Source organism: Dendrobates tinctorius, unplaced genomic scaffold (assembly GCF_039654945.1).
Source record: "Dendrobates tinctorius isolate UK_male_01 unplaced genomic scaffold, ASM3965494v1 ptg000159l, whole genome shotgun sequence".
NCBI classification, from domain to species: Eukaryota; Metazoa; Chordata; class Amphibia; order Anura; family Dendrobatidae; genus Dendrobates; species Dendrobates tinctorius.
Genome location: NW_027361826.1, coordinates 13,005,797 through 13,028,934, shown reverse-complemented (window position 1 = coordinate 13,028,934; position 23,138 = coordinate 13,005,797). Strand labels below are relative to the sequence as shown.

At 45.9% G+C, this 23,138-nt stretch overlaps 1 protein-coding gene across 3 annotated transcripts in view; it reads right to left on the bottom strand.

The window, feature by feature from the left end:
• Positions 1 to 23,138, bottom strand: part of LOC141052331 (target of Myb1 membrane trafficking protein-like) — a 140,348-nt gene that overhangs the window by 18,791 nt on the left and 98,419 nt on the right. For all 3 annotated transcript variants that reach the window (XM_073549546.1, XM_073549548.1, XM_073549547.1), the window contains exons 11-13: positions 20,312 to 20,435; positions 16,986 to 17,061; positions 14,977 to 15,036 (exon numbers count right to left, since the gene is read on the bottom strand). In XM_073549546.1, the coding sequence (XP_073405647.1) occupies positions 14,977 to 15,036; positions 16,986 to 17,061; positions 20,312 to 20,435 (260 nt within the window). The remainder of the gene's footprint in view (positions 1 to 14,976; positions 15,037 to 16,985; positions 17,062 to 20,311; positions 20,436 to 23,138) is intronic.

Genomic DNA, 23,138 nt, shown 5'->3' with positions numbered 1-23,138 from the left:
GTGCCGGCCGCTGCAGGCCTCGGCGCGGTCTCTCCCGGTCTCCCGTCCACGGCCGCCTCGGTCCAGCCCCCTGGTGCGCGCTCCCGCTCCTCCTCCTCGGCGGGCGCGTTTCCTCGCTATGGCCGGGCGCGCGCCCTCCCCCACCTGAGGACGCGCGTCTCCTCCTCCAGCTGGAGGTCATGACCGGGAAGCCCTTTTCTCTCCCTATATCAGGCCGCCTCCTTCTGGAGGCGATGCCTGACTATCACTAGAACTTGCTAGTGACTCTGGCCGCCCTCCTAGTGCTCCCTAGCTTTCTCCCGTGCATTTACCCAGTTCCTTTTGTGCTCTCTCTCCTAGGTTCTGTGGCTTCAGTCCTCGTCCGTTTCCCTCCTGTGTCTTCAAGCCGTGCCATCCCTCCTGTCTCGCCAAGCTGTGCCGTTCCTCCTGTGTCTTCTAGCCGAGCCATCCCTCCTGTCCCGCCAAGACGTGCCGTCTCTCCTGTGTCTCCGAGCCGTGTCGTCTGTCCAGTGCCTGCTATTTGGATCTACCCATCTGTCCGCTTATACTTTCCCGGGTACCGGCTACCGTGGTGATAGTTACCCGTGGGCTTGCCCCATACACTCCCTGTATGTAGCGGGTGGTCCACCTGGTCAGCTCGCCCTCGGGAGGTTCGTTGCCACGGTCTAGTGGGTCCACCCCAGGAGTACCTTACAGGATAGTCAGGCCATGGATCCCGCTGGTACCTCGACCCCGACCCAAAAGGAACTTTTGTTCCTTCGTGAGAACCAGGCGAGGATCATGTCGTTCCTCAAATCGATGGAGTCCCGACTTTCCTCTTTGCAGACCTCCGATCCGGGAATTGCCTCCCAGATCTCCGGCCTGCAGCAGGAACTGGCCCAGCAGCGCGACACCCAGGCCCATATTTTGAACTACATTGCCTCTGTAGATAACCGCTTACTAGCCCTACAGACGGCAGCCGCAGTCCCGGCACCTGTGGCAGTCCCACACTCCTCTCCCCGGTTGGCCAAACCCCCACGTTATAGCGGAGATCCCAAACTCTGTCGGGGGTTCATCAACCAGTGCCAGTTGCATTTCGAGTTGGCTCCTCTACAGTATCCCTCCGACCGGGCCAAAGTGGCTTTTATGATTTCCCACTTTGAGGGTGAGGCACTGGCCTGGGTGAATCCCTTGTGGGAACGCGATGACCCGATAGTCTCCCAGCTCGCGGCCTTCTTGGAGACCTTTCGTAAGGTCTTCGATGAGCCCGGTCGCCTGGTCTCTGCTACCGAGTCTTTATTTTGCCTTCGCCAGGGTACTCTCTCGGTAGGACAGTACGCCATCCAGTTCCGTACGTTATCCTCGGAGCTGGGGTGGAACAATGAGGCCCTGGTTGGGGCTTTTTGGCGAGGCTTATCGTCCCGAATCAAGGACGAGCTGGCAGGCCGGGATACACCCACGTCTTTGGAGGACCTCATCTCGCTGGCAACACGAGTGGATCTACGTTTCCGGGAGCGTTCCCGCGAGATCGCCAGGGAGAGAAGGCCCAATCGTTTTTCTCCTCTGACACACAGCCCACCACGCTCGCGGTCCTCCGCCGCGGCCGCAGCTCCCGAACCCATGCAAGTGGACCGACTCAGGCCCGCGGAGCTTCGCCGCCAGGACAGACTCGCTCATGGCCTTTGTCTCTATTGTGGCAGCGCCTCCCATCTCCTGCGTTCCTGTCCTGTGAGGCCGGGAAACTCCTCCGCCTAGGACAGGTAAGAGAGGCCTCCCTAGGTGTCACTGACACCTCTCTACCCTTGACCCTTTCTGTTGTGTTTTTCCTGGGCTCCAAACGTTTTTCGGAGTTAGCCTATATTGATTCTGGGGCTGCGGGAAACTTCATCCAACTCGAGGCGGTGAAGAGATTAGGGATACCTGTCAGGTCCTTGGAGGTTCCCCGGCAGTTAGCCTCTGTCGACGGTGCTCCCTTGCGCGAAGCTGTTACACTGGTCACTGAAGAGCTGGAGTTACAGATCGGGGTCTTGCACCGTGAAAAGATAACCACCTTCATGCTGCCGTCTTTGTCCCACACCGTGCTCCTGGGTCTTCCGTGGTTGCGGATGCATGAACCTGTTCTGGATTGGCGGTCCGGAGACATTCTTCGCTGGGGCCGCTTCTGCCAAACCAGATGTCTCCGCCCAGTACGACCCCTCAAATGCTCGTCTCCTGTCTCGGGCCCTGCGGAGTTGCCTTCGGCTTACTGGGCCTTCGCGGACGTCTTCGATAAAAAGGAAGCGGAGGTCCTCCCTCCGCACCGGCAATATGATTGTCCCATCGAGCTTGTTCCTGGCTCGACTCCACCCCGAGGGCGGATCTATCTGTTGAGTCCACTCGAGTCCCAGGCCATGACCGAATATGTACAGGAGAATTTGGCCAGGGGCTTCATCCGAAAGTCTTCTTCCCCTGCTTGAGCTGGCTTCTTTTTTGTCAAGAAGAAAGACGGGTCCCTGCGCCCCTGTATTGACTATCGTGGTCTCAACGAGATTACCGTTAAGAATAGATATCCGCTACCTCTCATCCCCGAGTTGTTCGACCGGCTACGTGGGGCACGAATCTTTTCTAAATTGGATCTCCGTGGAGCCTACAATCTCATCCGTATTCGCTCCGGAGATGAGTGGAAGACCGCCTTCAACACCAGAGATGGACACTATGAGTATCTCGTCATGCCCTTTGGGTTATGCAATGCTCCCGCAGTCTTTCAGGAATTTGTGAACGACGTCTTCCGAGACCTTCTGTATTCCTGTGTGGTGGTGTACCTCGACGATATCCTGGTCTTCTCTCCTGATCTGTCCACCCATAGAAGAGATGTCCGCCGCGTACTGTTCCGTTTGAGGGAGAATCGTCTGTACGCCAAGTTGGAGAAGTGTGCCTTTGAACAGTCCTCTCTTCCATTTCTGGGCTATATCATCTCCGACTCTGGTCTGCGTATGGATCCTGAGAAGGGTTCGGCCGTGCTTAACTGGCCACGTCCTCAAGGGGTGAAAGCCATTCAGCGCTTTCTCGGCTTCGCAAACTACTACCGGCAGTTCATCTCCCATTTCTCCTCTTTGACTGGCGCTATCTCGTCTTTGATCCGTAAGGGAGCCAACCCACACGTCTGGACCCCTGAAGCAGAAGGAGCCTTTCTATCTCTGAAACGTGCCTTTGCCACGGCTCCCGTACTCCATCGCCCTGAGGTCAACAAACCATTCGTCCTTGAGGTGGATGCATCCGCAACTGGAGCCGGAGCTGTTTTGTCTCAGAAGTCCTCCTCCGGCAGGCTCGTTACGTGCGGTTTCTTTTCAAAATCATTCTCCACCCCAGAGCGGAATTATTCCATCGGAGACCGAGAACTGCTTGCCATCAAGTTAGCCCTAGAGAAGTGGAGGTACTTGTTGGAGGGCGCCGCACATCCCTTCACAATCTACACAGACCATAAGAATCTAGCGTACCTGCGGTCTGCACAAAGACTCAACCCTCGGCAGGCCAGGTGGTCTCTGTTCTTCGGCCGATTCGATTTTGACCTGCATTTTCGTCCAGGCAACAAGAACCTCAAAGCCGACGCCTTGTCCAGGTCCTCCCTTTCCACGGATGTCGAGGAGGAACCTGCACATATCTTGGACCCATCCAGGTTCATCACCGTGGCACCACTTTCTCTCCTCGCTACCCCACCTGGCAAGACTTTTGTTTCTGAGAGGGACCGAAGACGAATCCTCCACTGGGGCCATGCTTCTAAGCTGGCGGGTCATCTTGGCCATAAAAAGACACTTCTTCTGGTGTCCCGCTATTACTGGTGGCCGACCCTTTCCCAAGATGTCCGGGATTTCGTCGCCTCCTGTCTCTCGTGTGCCAAGATCAAGGTGCCTCGGCAGCTGCCTTCTGGTCTTCTACATCCGCTTCCAGTACCCTCGTCACCTTGGCAACACATCGCCATGGACTTTATTACGGACCTACCCTCCTCTGCCAAGTGTACTGTCGTCTTAGTGGTAGTAGATAGATTCTCTAAAATGGCACACTTCATCCCTTTGCCTGGCTTGCCATCGGCTTCCGCCTTGGCGAAGATTTTCGTCCAGCACATCTTTCGTCTCCATGGACTGCCCCAACATATTGTTTCGGACAGAGGAGTCCAATTCACCTCTCGCTTCTGGAGAGCTCTATGCAAATCGATGGATGTCACTCTCGACTTCTCCTCATCTTATCATCCACAGTCCAACGGTCAGGCAGAACGGACGAATCAGAGTTTGGTGAACTACCTCCGGCACTTTTCTAATATCCACCAGAACGACTGGTCTGAATTACTCCCGTGGGCTGAGTTTTCCTATAATGACCACATCAGTGAATCTTCTGGCAAATCCCCGTTCTTTGTCGTCTACGGTCTACATCCTGGTGTACCTCTACCAGTTCCGCCCGCCTCGGGTGTACCGGCGGCTGAACTTCTGTCCGGCGAATTCTCCAGGATCTGGCAGGAGACCAAGACCGCTCTCGAGTTGGTGCGTAACAGGGTGAAAGGATACGCAGACAAGAGGCGCCTGGATGTTCCACCATATCACCCAGGTGATAAAGTTTGGCTAGCCTCCAAGTTTATTCGCCTCAAAGTCCCGTCCCACAAACTGGGTCCCCGCTATATTGGACCTTTTGAGGTCTTGTCCCGTATTAATGATGTCTCCTATAAATTGTGTCTTCCCGCCTCTCTCCGCATCCCTAATGCTTTCCATGTGACTTTGCTTAAGCCAGTTATTTTCAATCGTTTCCTTTCTGAAGCTCCTCATTCACCTCCGCCTGCCGCCGCAGACGATGTATTTGAGGTGAGAGATATTTTGGCCATGAGGAAGCAAAAAGGGAAAACCTGTTTTTTGGTTGATTGGAAGGGCTTTGGTCCTGAGGAGAGATCCTGGGAGCCCCAGGAGAATATCCAAGCTCCTCGAATCCTGGCTAAATTTTTGTCCGGTCTGCGGGGGAGGGCGCGTAAGGGGGGGGGGGGTACTGTCACGCGGCGGCTGCCGCGGACTTCTCCTCTTACCTCCCTCCGGCCCCGGCTCACCCGCTCTCCGGGGTTCTCCTCGCTGCCGTGCCGGCCGCTGCAGGCCTCGGCGCGGTCTCTCCCGGTCTCCCGTCCACGGCCCACGGCCGCCTCGGTCCAGCCCCCTGGTGCGCGCTCCCGCTCCTCCTCCTCGGCGGGCGCGTTTCCTCGCTATGGCCGGGCGCGCGCCCTCCCCCACCTGAGGACGCGCGTCTCCTCCTCCAGCTGGAGGTCATGACCGGGAAGCCCTTCTCTCTCCCTATATCAGGCCGCCTCCTTCTGGAGGCGATGCCTGACTATCACTAGAACTTGCTAGTGACTCTGGCCGCCCTCCTAGTGCTCCCTAGCTTTCTCCCGTGCATTTACCCAGTTCCTTTTGTGCTCTCTCTCCTAGGTTCTGTGGCTTCAGTCCTCGTCCGTTTCCCTCCTGTGTCTTCAAGCCGTGCCATCCCTCCTGTCTCGCCAAGCTGTGCCGTTCCTCCTGTGTCTTCTAGCCGAGCCATCCCTCCTGTCCCGCCAAGACGTGCCGTCTCTCCTGTGTCTCCGAGCCGTGTCGTCTGTCCAGTGCCTGCTATTTGGATCTACCCATCTGTCCGCTTATACTTTCCCGGGTACCGGCTACCGTGGTGATAGTTACCCGTGGGCTTGCCCCATACACTCCCTGTATAGGGGGTGGTCCACCTGGTCAGCTCGCCCTCGGGAGGTTCGTTGCCACGGTCTAGTGGGTCCACCCCAGGAGTACCTTACAACTATATAGTAATGTAACAAGGTACAAGGTGTCTATAGGACAGGGGAGATTTAGATTTTCTGCAGACACTTGTGGACACTGGACACTTGGATTGTGTGAGGCCCACTGAATATCACAGCGCTATGTCACAGGCTCGATGGCACAGGTGTGAAAAAAGTGACTACAGGATAAGGGAGATTTTGAATTTCTGGGAGATTTTGAATTTCTGCAGACACTTGTGGACACTGGACACTTGGATTGTGTGAGGCCCACTGAATATCACAGCGCTATGTCACAGGCTCGATGGCACAGGTGTGAAAAAAGTGACTACAGGATAAGGGAGATTTTGAATTTCTGGAGACACTTGTGGACACTGGACACTTGGATTGTGTGAGGCCCACTGAATATCACAGCGCTATGTCACAGGCTCGATGGCACAGGTGTGAAAAAAGTGACTACAGGATAAGGGAGATTTTGAATTTCTGCAGACACTTGTGGACACTGGACACTTGGCTTGTGTGAGGCCCACTGAATATCACAGCGCTATGTCACAGGCTCGATGGCACAGGTGTGAAAAAAGTGACTACAGGATAAGGGAGACACTTGTGGACACTGGACACTTGGATTGTGTGAGGCCCACTGAATATCACAGCGCTATGTCACAGGCTCGATGCAGCAGGTGGAAAAAAGTGACTACAGGATAAGGGAGATTTTGAATTTCTGCAGACACTTGTGGACACTGGACACTTGGATTGTGTGAGGCCCACTGAATATCACAGTGCTATGTAACAGGCTCGATGGCACAGGTGTGAAAAAAGTGACTACAGGATAAGGGAGATTTTGAATTTCTGCAGACACTTGTGGACACTGGACACTTGGATTGTGTGAGGCCCACTGAATATCACAGCGCTATGTCACAGGCTCGATGGCACAGGTGTGAAAAAAGTGACTACAGGACAAGGGAGATTTTGAATTTCTGCAGACACTTGTGGACACTGGACACTTGGATTGTGTGAGGCCCACTGAATATCACAGTGCTATGTCACAGGCTCGATGGCACAGGTGTGAAAAAAGTGACTACAGGATAAGGGAGATTTTGAATTTCTGGGAGATTTTGAATTTCTGCAGATACTTGTGGACACTGGACACTTGGATTGTGTGAGGCCCACTGAATATCACAGCGCTATGTCACAGGCTCGATGGCACAGGTGTGAAAAAAGTGAATTGTAGAATTGGGCAGAATAGGAATCTCCCTAGAGTGTAGGTCTGTAAGAATGGAACAAGTCCTCCACTTATCCTTCCACAGTGACACACAGATAGCTTCACTGTGGCTGTGATAACAGCCGTTACACGGTACTGTGTGAGGAGCGTACACCGCTGTATGGTGTGAATAAATGCACGCTCAGTACCTTAGCAGGACAAAAAAAAAATTGGGATTGCTTTTAAAAAAGCAGTTTGCAGAGCAGTGGGGAAACAGCAATGCAGCTGTCAGGAAGCCTTAGAAGGCAGCCTAACAACCAACACCGCTGATCCACCACAATATAGCCTCCCCTTGCACTGCAAACACAGTGACTGGTGTGTTGCACAGGCAAAATCGCTAGCAGCAGCAGTTTTTTTTGTCTTCTTCCCTGCCTAACGCTCTCCCTACAGAATCAGCAACCTCTCCCTATGCTAAGATCGGCAGAAGTAAGATGGCGGTCGGCGTGCACGCCCTTTTATAACCCCTGTGACGCCCACCAAAGCAAGCCAATCACTTGCATGCCCTTCTGAAAGATGGTGGTGACCCCTGCCTATGTCATCACGTTGCCCACAGTGTCCGTGGATCCTGATTGGCTGAAAAAGAGCGCTAAACAAACTTTTGAAACGCGACTTTGGCGCGTAAGTCGCCGACCTTGTGGCCGACCTCATCCTAGGGTCGGGTTTTGTTTCATGAAACCCGACTTTGCCAAAAGTCGTCGACTTTTGAAATTGTTCGACCCGTTTCGCTCAACTCTAGTTAGTACCTTAGCATGCTCAGATAACACCTTCGCAAATCACTAGTGCTGACCAGTTAGATATATTAAAAAGGGTTTTCCAGCTAATGATCAATGCATAATACTTAAAGGAGTTTTACAGTTTCAGAATATCCCTGTTCATTTTGTTTAAAAACTAAGGAAAGTCCACTGTTCAATACTCGCCCTCCCCAGGTGCAACACAGAGTCTCCTCCGCTGCTTCCAATGTCAGTTATTGTCAGTAGTGATAAAGTCATGTCGGCAGCACTGCAGCCAATCAGTGATCCCAGTGGTTGTGACATCCACACCGGAAGAGCCTCTGAGCTCACAGATTGGCTGCAGCTCTCTCAATGCAATGTCAGTGTTGCAGCCAATAGCAGACATTGGAAGCAGAAGATTAAACAGTGGACCAGGGGACGTGAATAAAGGATAACTTGTTTGCTTTTAAACATAGTAACATAGTTAATAAGGCCGAAAAAAGACATCCAGTTCAGCCTATATCCTGTCAAGAGTAAATCCCCAGACCTATGTCCTTCTAAAGAAACTCCTTTTAGGGGATAGAAGTGTTCTGAAATCAGAAAACCCCTTTAAATTATTAAGTTATCTTCATCTACAGACAGGACATTATCGCCTGATTTAATATGTGTCCAGAACTGTGAAGGGGGCTGGCTAAATGCTCATTTGAATAGCTAAGCCAGCCCCCTTGCCGATATATACATTGGCTAAATCAGCTATTGGAAACCTCTTCATGCACAGCGCTGCTCACGTGCCAACACAGGAACCAGAACAGCGCACAAACCAGAGAACGACATCCCGGAACTAGAGCTCTTAGTTGAAGATCGAGAAAACCTTTGTTACTTTTTTAATGTTTTTTTTTTTTTGCCAACAAAAATCTAGTGGCTTATTACACCCAACTCTATTATGTCATGAAAATTCTCTGCAGCTACATCTTCTTGGAGCTGGGTGATAGCCAATATGGCCACAATGACAAATACCACTGGGGCTGCCACCAAACCCTTTCAACTAGGGTAAGGCTACCTCCGAACTCCCACACGAGCGCACCAGCCACATCGGTAGTTCAGGAAGCTGGGTGACCTCCACTGTGACGCTGTAAGAGCAGCCATATTACTTGCTACCTAGGATTCACAGAAAACTTCTAACTAGGAAAAGGATGGGAAAAGGTTTAACAACCTGAAAATAAAAGGCTAAGTCAATGAGAAATAGTCATAAAAGGCACAAAGCAATGTGCGGGACTGTGCGCGTAACAACGGTGCTCAGATGACTGCGCCACAAAATAACAGATATGATTCACTTGGTTTGTATGGGGTCGCTGAACCATGTTATTAGAGAACATGAAAACGTCTCACATTATCTATAACTGACGCGATTATTGTGCACAAATGCAGAAAGCTGGAGATCACGGCCAAGAAACAGACGCTATCCGAGAAAATATGACTTAAAAGAATGACTATTAACGGCACATACTCTGTTTATAAGCACGGAAGGCAACGGACAATATTCCAAGAATATATCATTGTGTTCCTTAAAGAGTAATTCCAATCCTCATATCGTCATAGATGGATATGGCTGGACAGTTCTTGGAAAAACAAGCACTTTTTCTATTTACTGCTTATTAAAATAGGTAGCCATTCTTGTGTTAGTAACGTTTTTGTATGCAGCTCGTTGCCTGGGAGACCGACCAACGCTGCTGTCTAGCTTGCAAGCACTGAGCTGCAGTTGGCTGGGATTACTAAGTAAAGGAACACTCCAACGATCCCAGTCTTGAGAAAGCATAAGGTGAAATACCCGTAAGGGTGCGGCCATTTATTTAGACGTTGGGTAACTACTGACCATGCACTGAGTTCTCTGCTATGTACTTTTTAAATCCGGTATAGGAATATAGACTATTTAAATTATTTATAATATTGTAAATTTCGGACTATAAGCCGCACAGGACCATAAGACGCACCTAGGCTTTAGAGGAGGAAATTAGGGAAAAAAATTTGAAGCAAAAAATGTGGTCAATTCTGTACTTAATACCCCCTATGCTAATATATAAGGTCCCCTCATCTCCATCCTGATACACATGGCCTCCTTGTATGCATGGGCCCCCTCATCCCCATCCTAGCAGGAATGATCGCCCTCATCCCTATACTAGTATGCAGGGGCCCCATCTCGTCCTAGTAAGCATGTCCCTCATCCTTATCCTGGTATGCAGGGCCCCCATCTCATCCTAGTATGCAAGGCCCCCAATCTTATCTTGGTATGCAGGCCCCCATCTCGTCCTAGTATGAATGGCCCCATCCCTATGCTGGTATGCAGGGCCCCATCAATTCCTAGTATGCATGGCCCCATTACTAGTCTGGTATGATTGGCCCCCATCAATTCCTAGTATGCATGGCCTCATTCCTAGTCTGGTATGATTGGCCCCCATCCCAGTCCTGCAATCCCATGCATACTAGGATGGGGGTACGGGCCAATCATAAGGATTGAGCATGAATACCAGGACCGGAGATGGGGGCCAATCATACCAAGATACTATTATTAAAGAGAAATGAATATTCATTGCCCTCCACGCCAATGGGCATGGAATGCAGTGAATATTCATTTCTCTATATCGGCGGGCACAGGAGTTAGCCGCAGCAACCAGCTCCTGCCTCTGTGACCCGCTGCTCTGCCGATGCCGTTCCCCACCTCCCCACCACAGCCAGAGCTGGTACATCCGTACTATAATATGCACCCCTTCATTCCTCCACATCTTTGGAGGAAAAAAGTGCGTCTTATAGTGCGAAAAATACGGTATATATAAAGAAATAAAATGTTTTATAGCTTGTCAGTTTTACTTGCTCTATATAGAATATTCTATGGCCGACTTATTTATGTATAGTTATTTTAATGATCACACCTCTAATTTCTTTTTCTTTTGTTTGAGGTTTCTAATAAAAATTGCATTTTTAATCTAATGAAGTGTGGTATATTATTTGAAGATCAATAATAAGTTAGTATCCACAAAACTAGAATTTTAGAAAAGATGGGAATGCTATAAAAAGAAATAATGATAACTTACCCTTCAAAACACCCCTTTTTCCAGCAACGACTTTCATGTGGCCCTTAAGGATCCTGCAGTGGTAAAGTCCTGTCTATCGCTCGCCTGCCAGGTGTAGCCAATCAATGGAGTCAGCAGTCATCTACCGCATAGGCAAGTGTCATCACTGAGGCCAGTGACTGGCTGCCGTGGTCATGCATATAATAGACAGCAAGTCATCACTTCAGCACTGGCGGGGACCACAAGAAAAGTGGCGCTGATTGTTGCACCACTCCAGTCTGTCCTCAACTCTGCTGCCCGACTAATCCACCTCTCTCCTCGCTACTCCCCTGTCTCTCCCCTCTGCAAATCCCTCCATTGGCTACCAATTCACCAGCGAATCCAGTTCAAACTACTAACACTGACCTACAAAGCCATCCACAACCTATCTCCTCCCTATATCTCTGAACTAATCTCCCAACATCTTCCCTCATGTAATCTTCGATCCTCCCAAGACCTCCTACTCTCCTCCACACTTATTCGTTCCTCACACAATCGCCTCCAAGATTTCTTCCGAATATCCCCTATCCTCTAGAATTCCATGAATCAGCACGTCCAATTATCCACCACCCTCGGATCCTTCAAAGGGAACCTGAAAACCCATCTTTTCAGGAAAGCTTACAACCTGCAATGACCATTCTGCCGCCTCACCACTGCCCGAGCCGCCGCCTCAACACCACTTGAGCTGCTGCACCCCCGACCTTCTGTCTCTTCCTCACTATCCCATAGAATGTAAGTACACAAGGACAGGGTCCCTTCCGCTCTGTACCAGTCTCTCATTGTAAATTTGTTTACTGTTAATGATATTTATAACTTCACATGTAACCCCCCTTCTCATGTACAGCACCATGGAATTAATGGCGCTATATAAATAAATAATAATAATAATAATAATAATAATAATATAAGACATATTTTCAGTTGTTTCACACTTTTTTTTAATTATTAATTCCACAGGTGTTAATTCATAGTTTTGATGCCTTCAGAGTGAATCTACAATTTTCATAGTCGATGGTGTTTGGTTAGTGGTGCTTCTTGTTAATGGTGTTTGGTTAATGGGGCCTCTTGTTGATGGTGTTTGGTTAGTGGGGCCTCTTGTTGATGGTGTTTGGTTAGTGGGGCCTCTTGTTAATGGTGTTTGGTTATTGGTGCTTCTTGTTAATGGTGTTTGGTTAATGGGGCCTCTTGTTAATGGTGTTTGGTTAGTGGGGCCTCCTGTTAATGGTGTTTGGTTAGTGGGGCCTCCTGTTAATGGTGTTTGGTTAGTGGGGCCTCCTGTTAATGGTGTTTGGTTAGTGGGGCCTCCTGTTAATGGTGTTTGGTTAATGGGGCCTCTTGTTAATGGTGTTTGGTTAGTGGGGCCTCTTGTTAATGGTGTTTGGTTAGTGGGGCCTCTTGTTAATGGTGTTTGGTTAGTGGGGCTTCCTGTTAATGGTGTTTGGTTAGTGGGGCCTCCTGTTAATGGTGTTTGGTTAGTGGGGCCTCTTGTTAATGGTGTTTGGTTATTGGTGCTTCTTGTTAATGGTGTTTGGTTAGTGGGGCCTCTTGTTAATGGTGTTTGGTTATTGGTGCTTCTTGTTAATGGTGTTTGGTTAGTGGGGCCTCTTGTTGATGGTGTTTGGTTAGTGGGGCTTCCTGTTAATGGTGTTTGGTTAGTGGGGCCTCCTGTTAATGGTGTTTGGTTAGTGGGGCCTCCTGTTAATGGTGTTTGGTTAGTGGGGCCTCCTGTTAATGGTGTTTGGTTATTGGTGCTTCTTGTTAATGGTGTTTGGTTAGTGGGGCCTCCTGTTAATGGTGTTTGGTTAGTGGGGCCTCCTGTTAATGGTGTTTGGTTAGTGGGGCCTCCTGTTAATGGTGTTTGGTTAGTGGGGCCTCTTGTTAATGGTGTTTGGTTATTGGTGCTTCTTGTTAATGGTGTTTGGTTAGTGGGGCCTCCTGTTAATGGTGTTTGGTTAGTGGGGCCTCCTGTTAATGGTGTTTGGTTAGTGGGGCCTCTTGTTAATGGTGTTTGGTTATTGGTGCTTCTTGTTAATGGTGTTTGGTTAGTGGGGCCTCCTGTTAATGGTGTTTGGTTAGTGGGGCCTCCTGTTAATGGTGTTTGGTTAGTGGGGCCTCTTGTTAATGGTGTTTGGTTATTGGTGCTTCTTGTTAATGGTGATTGGTTAGTGGGGCCTCTTGTTAATGGTGTTTGTTTAGTGGGGCCTCCTGTTAATGGTGTTTGGTTAGTGGGGCCTTCTGTTAATGGTGTTTGGTTAGTGGGGCTTCCTGTTAATGGTGTTTGGTTAGTGGGGCCTCCTGTTAATGGTGTTTGGTTAGTGGGGCCTCCTGTTAATGGTGTTTGGTTAGTGGGGCCTCTTGTTAATGGTGTTTGGTTATTGGTGCTTCTTGTTAATGGTGTTTGGTTAGTGGGGCCTCCTGTTAATGGTGTTTGGTTAGTGGGGCCTCCTGTTAATGGTGTTTGGTTAGTGGGGCCTCTTGTTAATGGTGTTTGGTTATTGGTGCTTCTTGTTAATGGTGATTGGTTAGTGGGGCCTCTTGTTAATGGTGTTTGGTTAGTGGGGCCTCCTGTTAATGGTGTTTGGTTAGTGGGGCCTCCTGTTAATGGTGTTTGGTTAGTGGGGCCTCCTGTTAATGGTGTTTGGTTAGTGGGGCCTCCTGTTAATGGTGTTTGGTTAGTGGGGCCTCTTGTTAATGGTGTTTGGTTAGTGGGGCCTCCTGTTAATGGTGTTTGGTTAGTGGGGCCTCTTGTTGATGGTGTTTGGTTAGTGGGGCCTCCTGTTGATGGTGTTTGGTTAGTGGGGCCTCTTGTTGATGGTGTTTGGTTAATGGGGCCTCTTGTTGATGGTGTTTGGTTAGTGGGGCCTCTTGTTGATGGTGTTTGGTTAGTGGGGCCTCTTGTTAATGGTGTTTGGTTAGTGGCTCCTCTTGTTAATGGTGTTTGATTAGTGGGGGCTCTTGTTAATGGTGTTGCAGCCTCTGTAGCCTTTCAGAGGAGGTAAAGTGTATATGCTGACAGACATGTGACACTTAGTGACAGGAGGTCCCCCTGTGTGCAATCTAAGCATGGGACTTATGAAGGGAATTGCTTGCACCAGAAATTTTTAGAGGCTTTACAGCAAAAGAGGTGAATACATATGCACATGCCAATTTTTAGTTATTTGATTCCCATAAATTTAATTTATACCTATATTTTTCTCACTTCACCAACTTAAGACTATTTAGTGCTGATGCATCACACACAAATCGGATTAAAAAATAATTAAAACATAGGTGGCAATGTAACAAAATAGGTAAAAAGCCAAAGGGGTGAGAACTTTTGCAAGCCACTGCATCTGTGCGTCAAGGTGCGGGCCTAGGGGGTAGGGTCTTTCCTGCTCCTCTGGCCTTGCCTTCTTCCTTCCCCGCAAGTATGTAATCAGTATAACTGCACCATTATGGCCATGCCTTTACTTTATAGTGCTAAATCCTGCTGACAGGTTCTCTTTAACTTGTCAATTTCAAGACAGACCCTCTCATTCAATATCAAAACAGATATAAATTACTATTTCCTACTAGTCTTAAAGGGAATCTGTCACCAGGTCTATCACAGCGGCTGCACCAATTAAACTAAGTGACACATCACTGGAATCAGGGTCTCTGTCCCTACATCATGCTGCTCTGAGATGAGGAAGCAAATATCTGCTGACAGATTCCCTTAAATGTAACTTACATTGTAAATCCTATTCCAATGAGTATTCAGGCAGATAAAGTATAACTATGAGTGTGTGATACTGCACCTGCGTCACACGATATTATGCACAGAAGCTCAAGAATGAGACTTCTCTTCATATTAGTGTTACTTGCAGAAGCGGCTCAGTCTCTATGGTAACCAAAGGTTTTACTAAGACAGAAAAGGGTTCCTATAAAATAAACCTAGAAATGGTTAGACGGGAAGCACTCCAGCCATTGTCGAGGAAATGAGAATAATCAAAATGACACTTTCAGATCAAATCACCAGATCGCTAATCAGGAGTCTGATTACAACCGGCAATATATTACCGTAATTATTATTATGACACATTTCACACAACAACCTCCTATAATAATAAAGCAGGAAAAAGCAGCGGCTGACTCCCAGACAGGGCAGGACAACAAGGCCTCATTACTTACTGCATCAACTGACAGCCATTTTTCAATGTCGTCCATAAAATTGTTTTGAGAGGTGGGAATCTGATGAGAAAAAAAAAAAACAATGTACATTTTTTTTCAATTGAATTTAAAGGGAATCCATTACCAGGATTTTGCCACCGTAGCATATTGTGGCGACAAAGACCCTGATTCCAGAGATGTGTCACTTACTGGGCTGCTTGCTATAGTTTTGATAAAAATCACTATTTTAGCAGGAGATTTTCAGTAGAGGACTAGTTAATCTGCTGTCATGCAGTCATGAGCTCTGTATAACCACGCCCCCACCACTCATTGGCAGCTTTCTTCCTCTACACAGTGTACACAGAAAGCTGCCAATCAGTGGTGTGGGCGGGGTTATACAGAGTGCAGAATTCATAGAACTGCTAGATCTGCAGCAGAGAAAACTGTGATTTTATCAAAACTAAAGCAAGCAGCCCAGTAAGTGACACATCACTGGAATCAGGGTCTCTGCCCCTTCATCATGCTGCTCTAATATGGAGTAGCAAAAACAGGTTGACATGTTCACTTTAATACTACCCTAATATTACTTCTTTAAAAGACAAAAACTATGAGACTGTAAACCAGTCACTGATCAGATTAGGTTTAAAGACATTAATGCAAATTTATAAAGCAAATGGCTACACAACTTTGGCTTAAATTACACAAATGAAAAGTGCTTTAGACACTTTTCTAGACTCTTTAGTGAGGTGGAAAAAGTGGGCTTAGCTACAGTGTACTGCGAAACGGGAAAAAATTCCAAGTGGGTTGAAAAATAAGGCAATTCTGCCATGTTTTTGTATTTTGCTTTTACAGAGTTTATGGTGTGGTAAAAATCACGAGAAAACAGGATTCTCAGATCAGTACGATTATGGCAGTATCAAAATTGCATGGATCTTTTTTTTTTTTTTTTTTTTTTTTATTTATTTACGTGGTGAAAAGAAATTTTGACCTTTGCACAAAAAAATAAAAAAAAAAATAAAAATTGGTTTGTGCTGCCATTACTGGAGACCCATAACATTTTATTTTCCTTCCTTCCAATGAGCTGTGTGAGGGCTTGTTTTTTTGCATGGCAAGCTGATGGTTACAACCATACCAATTAGGGGTACAAATGAAATTTTGATTGCAATTTTTTAATTTTTAAGATTGGAGTGGTGACCAAAACCCCCCCCCCATAATCCTGTGGTTTTGAATGTTTTTCTTGTTACAGATTATACGGTGTTAATTTTATATTTTGATAAATCTGACTTTTATGGATGTGATGTCATAAATGTCTCTTTTTTTTTAAATTTCTAAAAACCTTCAATAGGGGAAAAGGGCGATTAAAATTTTCACTTTTTTGTTTTTATATTTTCAAAATACACTATTTCTCAATGTGAATAATTTGCTTGCAGGATGCTTACTTTAAAAATTGCAAAAAATCTCTGGCAGATGCAGGGGTTTTACTATGCATTCCCTGAGTGTTAAAGAGGACCTGTCAACAGAGCAAAAAACTGACACGTTTTGCTTTTATTTTGTGGTGTCTGATACCCGGAGTTTAAATCACCCCGAGATATGGGCCTTTTTTAGTACTAATCTGTATGGTCGTTACTGAGGGGCGTGGCTCATAGGATCCTCAGGGGCGTGTCTTTAGACTGCTCTGCATTATTGTCCTGTGAGCCACACCCCCTCTGTAAAGGCAATAAACATTAGCACCAAATATGAAGAGACATTCTCTGGAACAGTATGGCGGATTTAAAAAAAACAAAAACAACTACTGAATACTCAGGGGGACAGCCTAAATAAAATAAGGCAAAAAATGGCCACTTTTGGTTTATGACAGGTCCACTTTAAGCCTGGCCCATGAAGTAAATACCAGCGAAGACTCCCAGCGTTGGAACAGGGGCAGCAGGCGATCGTTAAAAATGAGTATTGCCTCTTTAATTCTTTGGACAACTGCTTTCAGCATTTCTAGAAAAGTCTGGTAATTATGGGGCATGTCAAAAAATACTTACCGCGCCAGTGTTCTGCTGCCGAGTATCGAGGGCTACTGCAAGTCCTTCTGCTGCCTGAGGATCCTCATATTTAACACTAAGTGGGAAAAAGATGAGGATTTAATCTAAATAAAATAGAAAATGGAAATCATAAATGAAAAAAATAAGAAAACGACAAACCACAGGGGTTCAAGTGAATGACTGGGAATTTTGGTGTTTAAAATGCATGTTCTCCAAAAATGGAAAACAATCCTATCCAGCACATGTACAAGCCCCTCTTGAAAATCGGAAGCCAACATCAACTCTTGTTCTTCAGACTGATATTTAACGTACAGAGAACTTTCTGACTTGCTAAAAACTTTTTAGGGAAATTTTCAGCCAAACTCCAAATCCCTTATTTACAAAACTATTCACTTTCCCGAAGACAAACGACACGTGATGGGTCAAAACCTTAAGAATAACCTGGGAGCAGATGGATTCTGTCCAGACTTTGGTTTAGGAAAATGAAGGTCAATCCGATCAAAGAAATGCTCATCAGATAAAGGTCCGCTATGCACGATGGCCTCCAGGATGAAGTAGATGCCCACTATCATCCCACTAATCAAGAAGAACGGCACAAATGCTCTTAGGTGCTTGCACCAGCCGCAGAAATCGGAAAGGCTCATGGTTAGCAAAATAAGAAAAATGACAAAAATGTAAAAAAAAAATAAAAAAAAACCCAAGATGTAGCCAAAAAGAGCTCAAAAAGTTGTCATTCAAGTAAATAACAAATCCTGGAAGCAAGAGAAGGTGAAAGCGCAGTGAGGAGACCAGAGACCTGAAGGGGATATGTACAAGCCAGTGGGGAGTCAGAAATAGACTGGACACCCTGAGGGTAGAGGAATTTGATGTCAAGTTCCTCCGTCATGTACCTAAACTAAGCTCTCAATCTTCTTCACCAAAGAAAGATCAGATTATATGAGGGGTCATTTTACATCTTCTGCAAGAACCTCACATGATCAGCCCTGCGGTCTTCTCAGTTCATACAACATTGATTTACGACGCCCGAGACTCACCCCTGGGGCCGGAGAGAGTCAGATGACAGCCAATATTCCTTTATCACCTATGGAAGGCGGGCTGACAACTATCTCAGACTCTTGGATGATGACCAAGACATTATACCTATTGCAGTTCTCATAAGTTCATGGATTTAAGCATTTTCAGAGTCTTATTGAATAAGGACTTGTCATCTCTCTGGGTACGTGTGTTGGCAAATACTTAGATTTCCCATAAAGTAACAATTCCGGAGCATCTTTCTTGCCATTCCCGAATTCATGCTACTGGGAAATTAGGAATAAATTGCCAACTTGGCTTACCATTCCTCATACCAAGGAAATGTCTTCCTAATTTGGCTGGCATGGGGCACAGACAGCAGGAAGAGCGTGCAGGGAATCCACGGAATTGATAACCAGTTGTCAATACATTTAAAGGAATGGATCATCTAAGGCTGGGTTCACACCACGTTTTTACCTACGTTCAGTGGCCCTGTCAAGGCTTCCGTTCGAATCCTCAAGCAAAAAGGGATTTGAGCGTACAAGTCGAAGAGGACATTGACTGTAATGATGCAGATGGAGTCTCAGCGTGCTCTGTGGTGCATCATGGTCATCCAAAAATGCCTATTGATGGTGGGCACCAAGACGTAGTCTACTAAGCGTAGTCATACGCTCAAATCACGGTTTGCTAAGGGGTTTGGATAGAACCCCCAACTAGGGCCACTGAACTTAGGAGAAAACGCTCCTAGCCTCAAAAGAGTTGCTCCATAGTTTATATTTCTTATTGAATTAAAGTATTTACTAAAATAGAAATATAGGGGGAGCTAATTCTCCATCAAGAGAATCTATCAGTAAGATAATCCCACCCAAACCGCATCCAAGGACGTGCAGGTATTTCAAATGAAAATTCATCAATACCTTTATATATTCTATCTGTTGTTGTAGTCCTGAGTAAATAACATTTTATGTCATGTGCACATAAGGTGTTAAGTGATACGGAGGTGGCAGAAGCTCAGGAAGTGCTCTTTCACCCCCAGAGCACTTAACACATCATTTTCAGAGGCTTGGAGAGGCAGAGCACTTCCCGTGCCTCTGCTTTCTCAGGTTGTTTCCACATCCAGCATCAGCAAAGTTAGCTTGATAGCTCATAGTCTGGTTTCCTGGCCTGGCATCTGACATCACTCAGACATGAATTATCAATGAAGCTAAAGAAGCTGATGATTGGGGAGGAAACAACCTGGAGAAGAAGACACGTTGGAAGTGCTCTGCCACTCCCAGAGGACTTAATGCTATATATGCATATGAATTAAATGTTAAGTACTCAGGAATGCGGCAACAGATAGGAAATCTAAAAGGTGTTGATGAATTTAACAGCCACAAAATGTACTTATGCCCTATAGTTAAATGTCACACTCCTATCAGAGAATACACTGTATATGTAGCAAGGAGACAAGCTATAAAATGTAACTTTTAATGTACACTGGGAATAAAAAAAAAAACCTACAAAAGGTATTTTAAGAGATATAGAGATGGTTACAAATATGGGTGTTTTCACACTGTTTTGGCACCCGTTCCTTGGTCTTGTTGGGGTTCATGTCTGAACCCCTTGCAGAACCGGATTTGGGAGTACACGCCAATGGGCCATAGACTATAATGGTGCAGACAGAGTGAATGTGCGCTCTGCTGTGCATCATTTTCATGCAAGCCCACCTACTGAGGGTGGATACTCAGATGCAGTCTACTAATATCGGAGTATCCCCCTCCAGCAGGTGTACACCGTGCGTTAAATGGTTGTATCTCACCCAATACATAGGAATAGATCTGTGATATCCAGGAGCAGGTATGAGAAATGTGTATACTGCATATGCCTCACTGTTGTGTGGATGGATCTACATTTCAGAGACCTGCATGTCCATATCTGCTGTATGGAGGGGATGATTTTACTACTAGAGTCTCTGTGAAGAAGGACTGGGCAGCAGAGATGGCCGGTGTATAACATAGCAATTCTGCATTGCAACACTGTGGTTTTGACATCAAATCCCACATTGCCATACACGTTGCATGCTTTCCCAGTCCTTGCACCTGTTTCCTTTGAGGACTTCTATTTTTTTTCCCCAAAACTGATGGATTAGTTTCATAAGAAGCTCACTATGTGGGTAAGTTATTAAGTAGATTGTATTTAAATGTATTTAAATTATTAAATATGTTGGTGAAAAATAATTTAATATACTAAGAATAATGACCCATTACACATTCAGCAATTCTACAAACAGCAGTAAAGTAAAACTAGCGCTGAGTGCCACGCCGGCCACCCACCTCTTGCGTTGCTCGGCCAGAGAACTCCCTCTAGTAAGTGCAAACATATCAAAATCATCCTCCTGCTCCTTCTTGCCTTGTTCCAGAGACTTCAGCGTTCCACTCACGGACCCAGAACTCACATCTGCAAAATAGAAAATAAAAAGTAGAGAAAAAGTTCTATAAACATAGTCCCATAACCAAAGCTACATAGATAGATACAGTTTCATCTGGGGTAAATCTGAGTTACTGTAGAATGTGAAAATGGGTAAAAACTCAAGACTTCAAAACTTTTATTGTACCATGGTTTAAAATTTCATAACGCTTAAAAAAAAAAAAAAAAAAAAAAAATTTAGAGGAAAAGAGCAACGTATTTCGATCGTACTCCTGGGGTCGTAGTCAGAACCCTGATTAACGTCGCAGGAGTACGATTGAAACGCGTCGCTAGTGTTATGGAAAATTTAACCATGGTCAAAGAAAAATTTGGAAAGCTGGAACAAACCCCTCGTTTCTCTTTGTATTGCTGCATACGTCTGATCTGGACAGCATTCCGAGCACCTGGAGCTATTGGACATTTTTTGTGAGCTGGCTTCATCGTTGTTTTTTTTTTTAAAAACTGATAGTTGCATTACGGTATAATATAGGCAAAATAAACAAAAATGTCATTAAAAAATACAAATTGATCATCGGCGGCAAACATAAACCTCCCATACGCAATAGACAGCTGGCTTGGCTCACAGCTATGTTTCCCGACTCCATCACACACAGAAGCTTCTATGTTCTCGGTGAGAAAGTCACTGAAAAAAATCCACTGGCGGTGGCATACCTCTCAATAAAAATAAATAAAGAAAAATAGGCAGTCCAAAGTTGGACATTCCGGATTGGATGACGTTGGGAGGCCTCCATATACATTAGATGGTCAACTGTCGATATTAATGTTAGTTTAATGTGCATGGGGACCTTTAGAGCTACATATAATAAAAGTAGCAGGCAGGCAAGGCTGACAACGTAGTTGTAGGGTCAATATTGACTTTTAGAATAGCTGCTTACAGTAGGTGGAGCTAGAGTTCAAGTCCTTTTCCTCTCTGAAGACACAATTTGCATATTTCATTTCCCAGATGAGAATGCATGGCCTTTAAGTCTCCTCACTGACATGCCAGGCTTGATATCTCACTCTCCACAAGAAGAAAAATTACTCCTTAGACCCCAGCACTTGACCACACAAAGAGATCACGGAATATTACATTAAGCTGCAACCCTTTGGTTATAAGGATCAGTCTAGGGAAGTTAGACCTTAGTAAAACATTGCAATAACTTGGTGCTTCCTTTCCCATCATACTAAATCAAAATCATAGCATAACACATTATACCCTACCCAGGACAATAAGGAGATAAAAAAGTGGGAATTATTTTCCTTCCTTTTCACGAGCCTCACAAAAAAGGAAAAAGGTCGTATTGCTAGAAGTCAGCTGTCACCAGAAGGAACCTGCCTCCCCCATCCATCACTATCTGTGAAGTAGAAGAATAGCGTTCCTTCAGCTAAGCCACACTTCAATTATTCTGTAGCCAAGACAGAAGGAAAAATGTACACCTTTTCATAAGACATATCAAGAAGACTGGAAGATGTTTCACATTGACAAATACTATAATTAGCCTTTTTTTCCCCATATTAATTTCTTAGTGTCCAAATAAAAATGCTACAAAAAACAAACATTCATAAAAAAGCTACAGAACCTTCCATAAAAAGCTATACAACCTGCTATAAAAAGCTACACAACCTTCCTTAAAAAGCTACAGAACCTTCCAGAAAAAGCTGCAGAACCTTCCATTTTAAAGCTACAGAACCTGCTACAAAAAGCTACAGAACCTACTATAAAAAGCTACAGAACCTTCCATAAAATGCTACAGAACCTTCCAGAAAAAGCTACAGAACCTTCCAGAAAAAGCTACAGAACCTTCCAGAAAAAGCTACAGAACCTGCTATAAAAAGCTACAGAACCTGTTATAAAAAGCTACAGAACCTGTTATAAAAAGCTACAGAACCTGCTATAAAAAGCTACAGAACCTGCTATAAAAAGCTACAGAACCTGCTATAAAAAGCTACAGAACCATCGATAAAAAAAGCTATAGAACCGGCTATAAAAAGCAACATAACTAGAGATGGGCGAACACGAACAGTAAAGTTTGGCGTCCGTACCGAACACCTACTGTTCAGGCACGGACAACGAACATAGACTTCACCACGAAGTCAGTGTTACTGTTCGAGTTTGTTACCCGAACACCGGGTGTTTGTCGCGTTGTCATGTGCACGGTAGCGCGGCAAACACTGCTTATAATCGGCGGTGAAATCATCCCCGCCGGTCAGAGAGCCATGGCTCCCACGCACATCTATTAGATGCGCCAATTCTGGTGCTTTGCCTGGCTCTTCCCACTTGCCCTGTAGCGGTGGCAAGTGGGGTTAATATTTGTGGGATTGATGTCACCTTTATATTGTCAGGTGACATGAAGCCCACGGATTAGTTATGGAGAGGCGTCTGTAAGACACCTATCCATTACTAATCCTATAGTGGTATGGTAAATGAAGAGACTTCCAGAATAAGTCCTTTATTAGAAATAAAACAAAACATTGTTATTTTTAAATAAAAATGAAAAACTAACACAGTTATAATCACCTAACGCCTAATTCCACTGAAGCCCTCGTTCTCCTGTAATAAACCAAAAATAAAAAAACGACAATATACCATACCTGTCTGTCGCTCTGTCCCACGCCGTAATCCATGTCTGGGGGATAAACAGTATTCAACCTGGACTGTGCCAAGATGCAACTGTCCAGGCTGAGAACCACTGG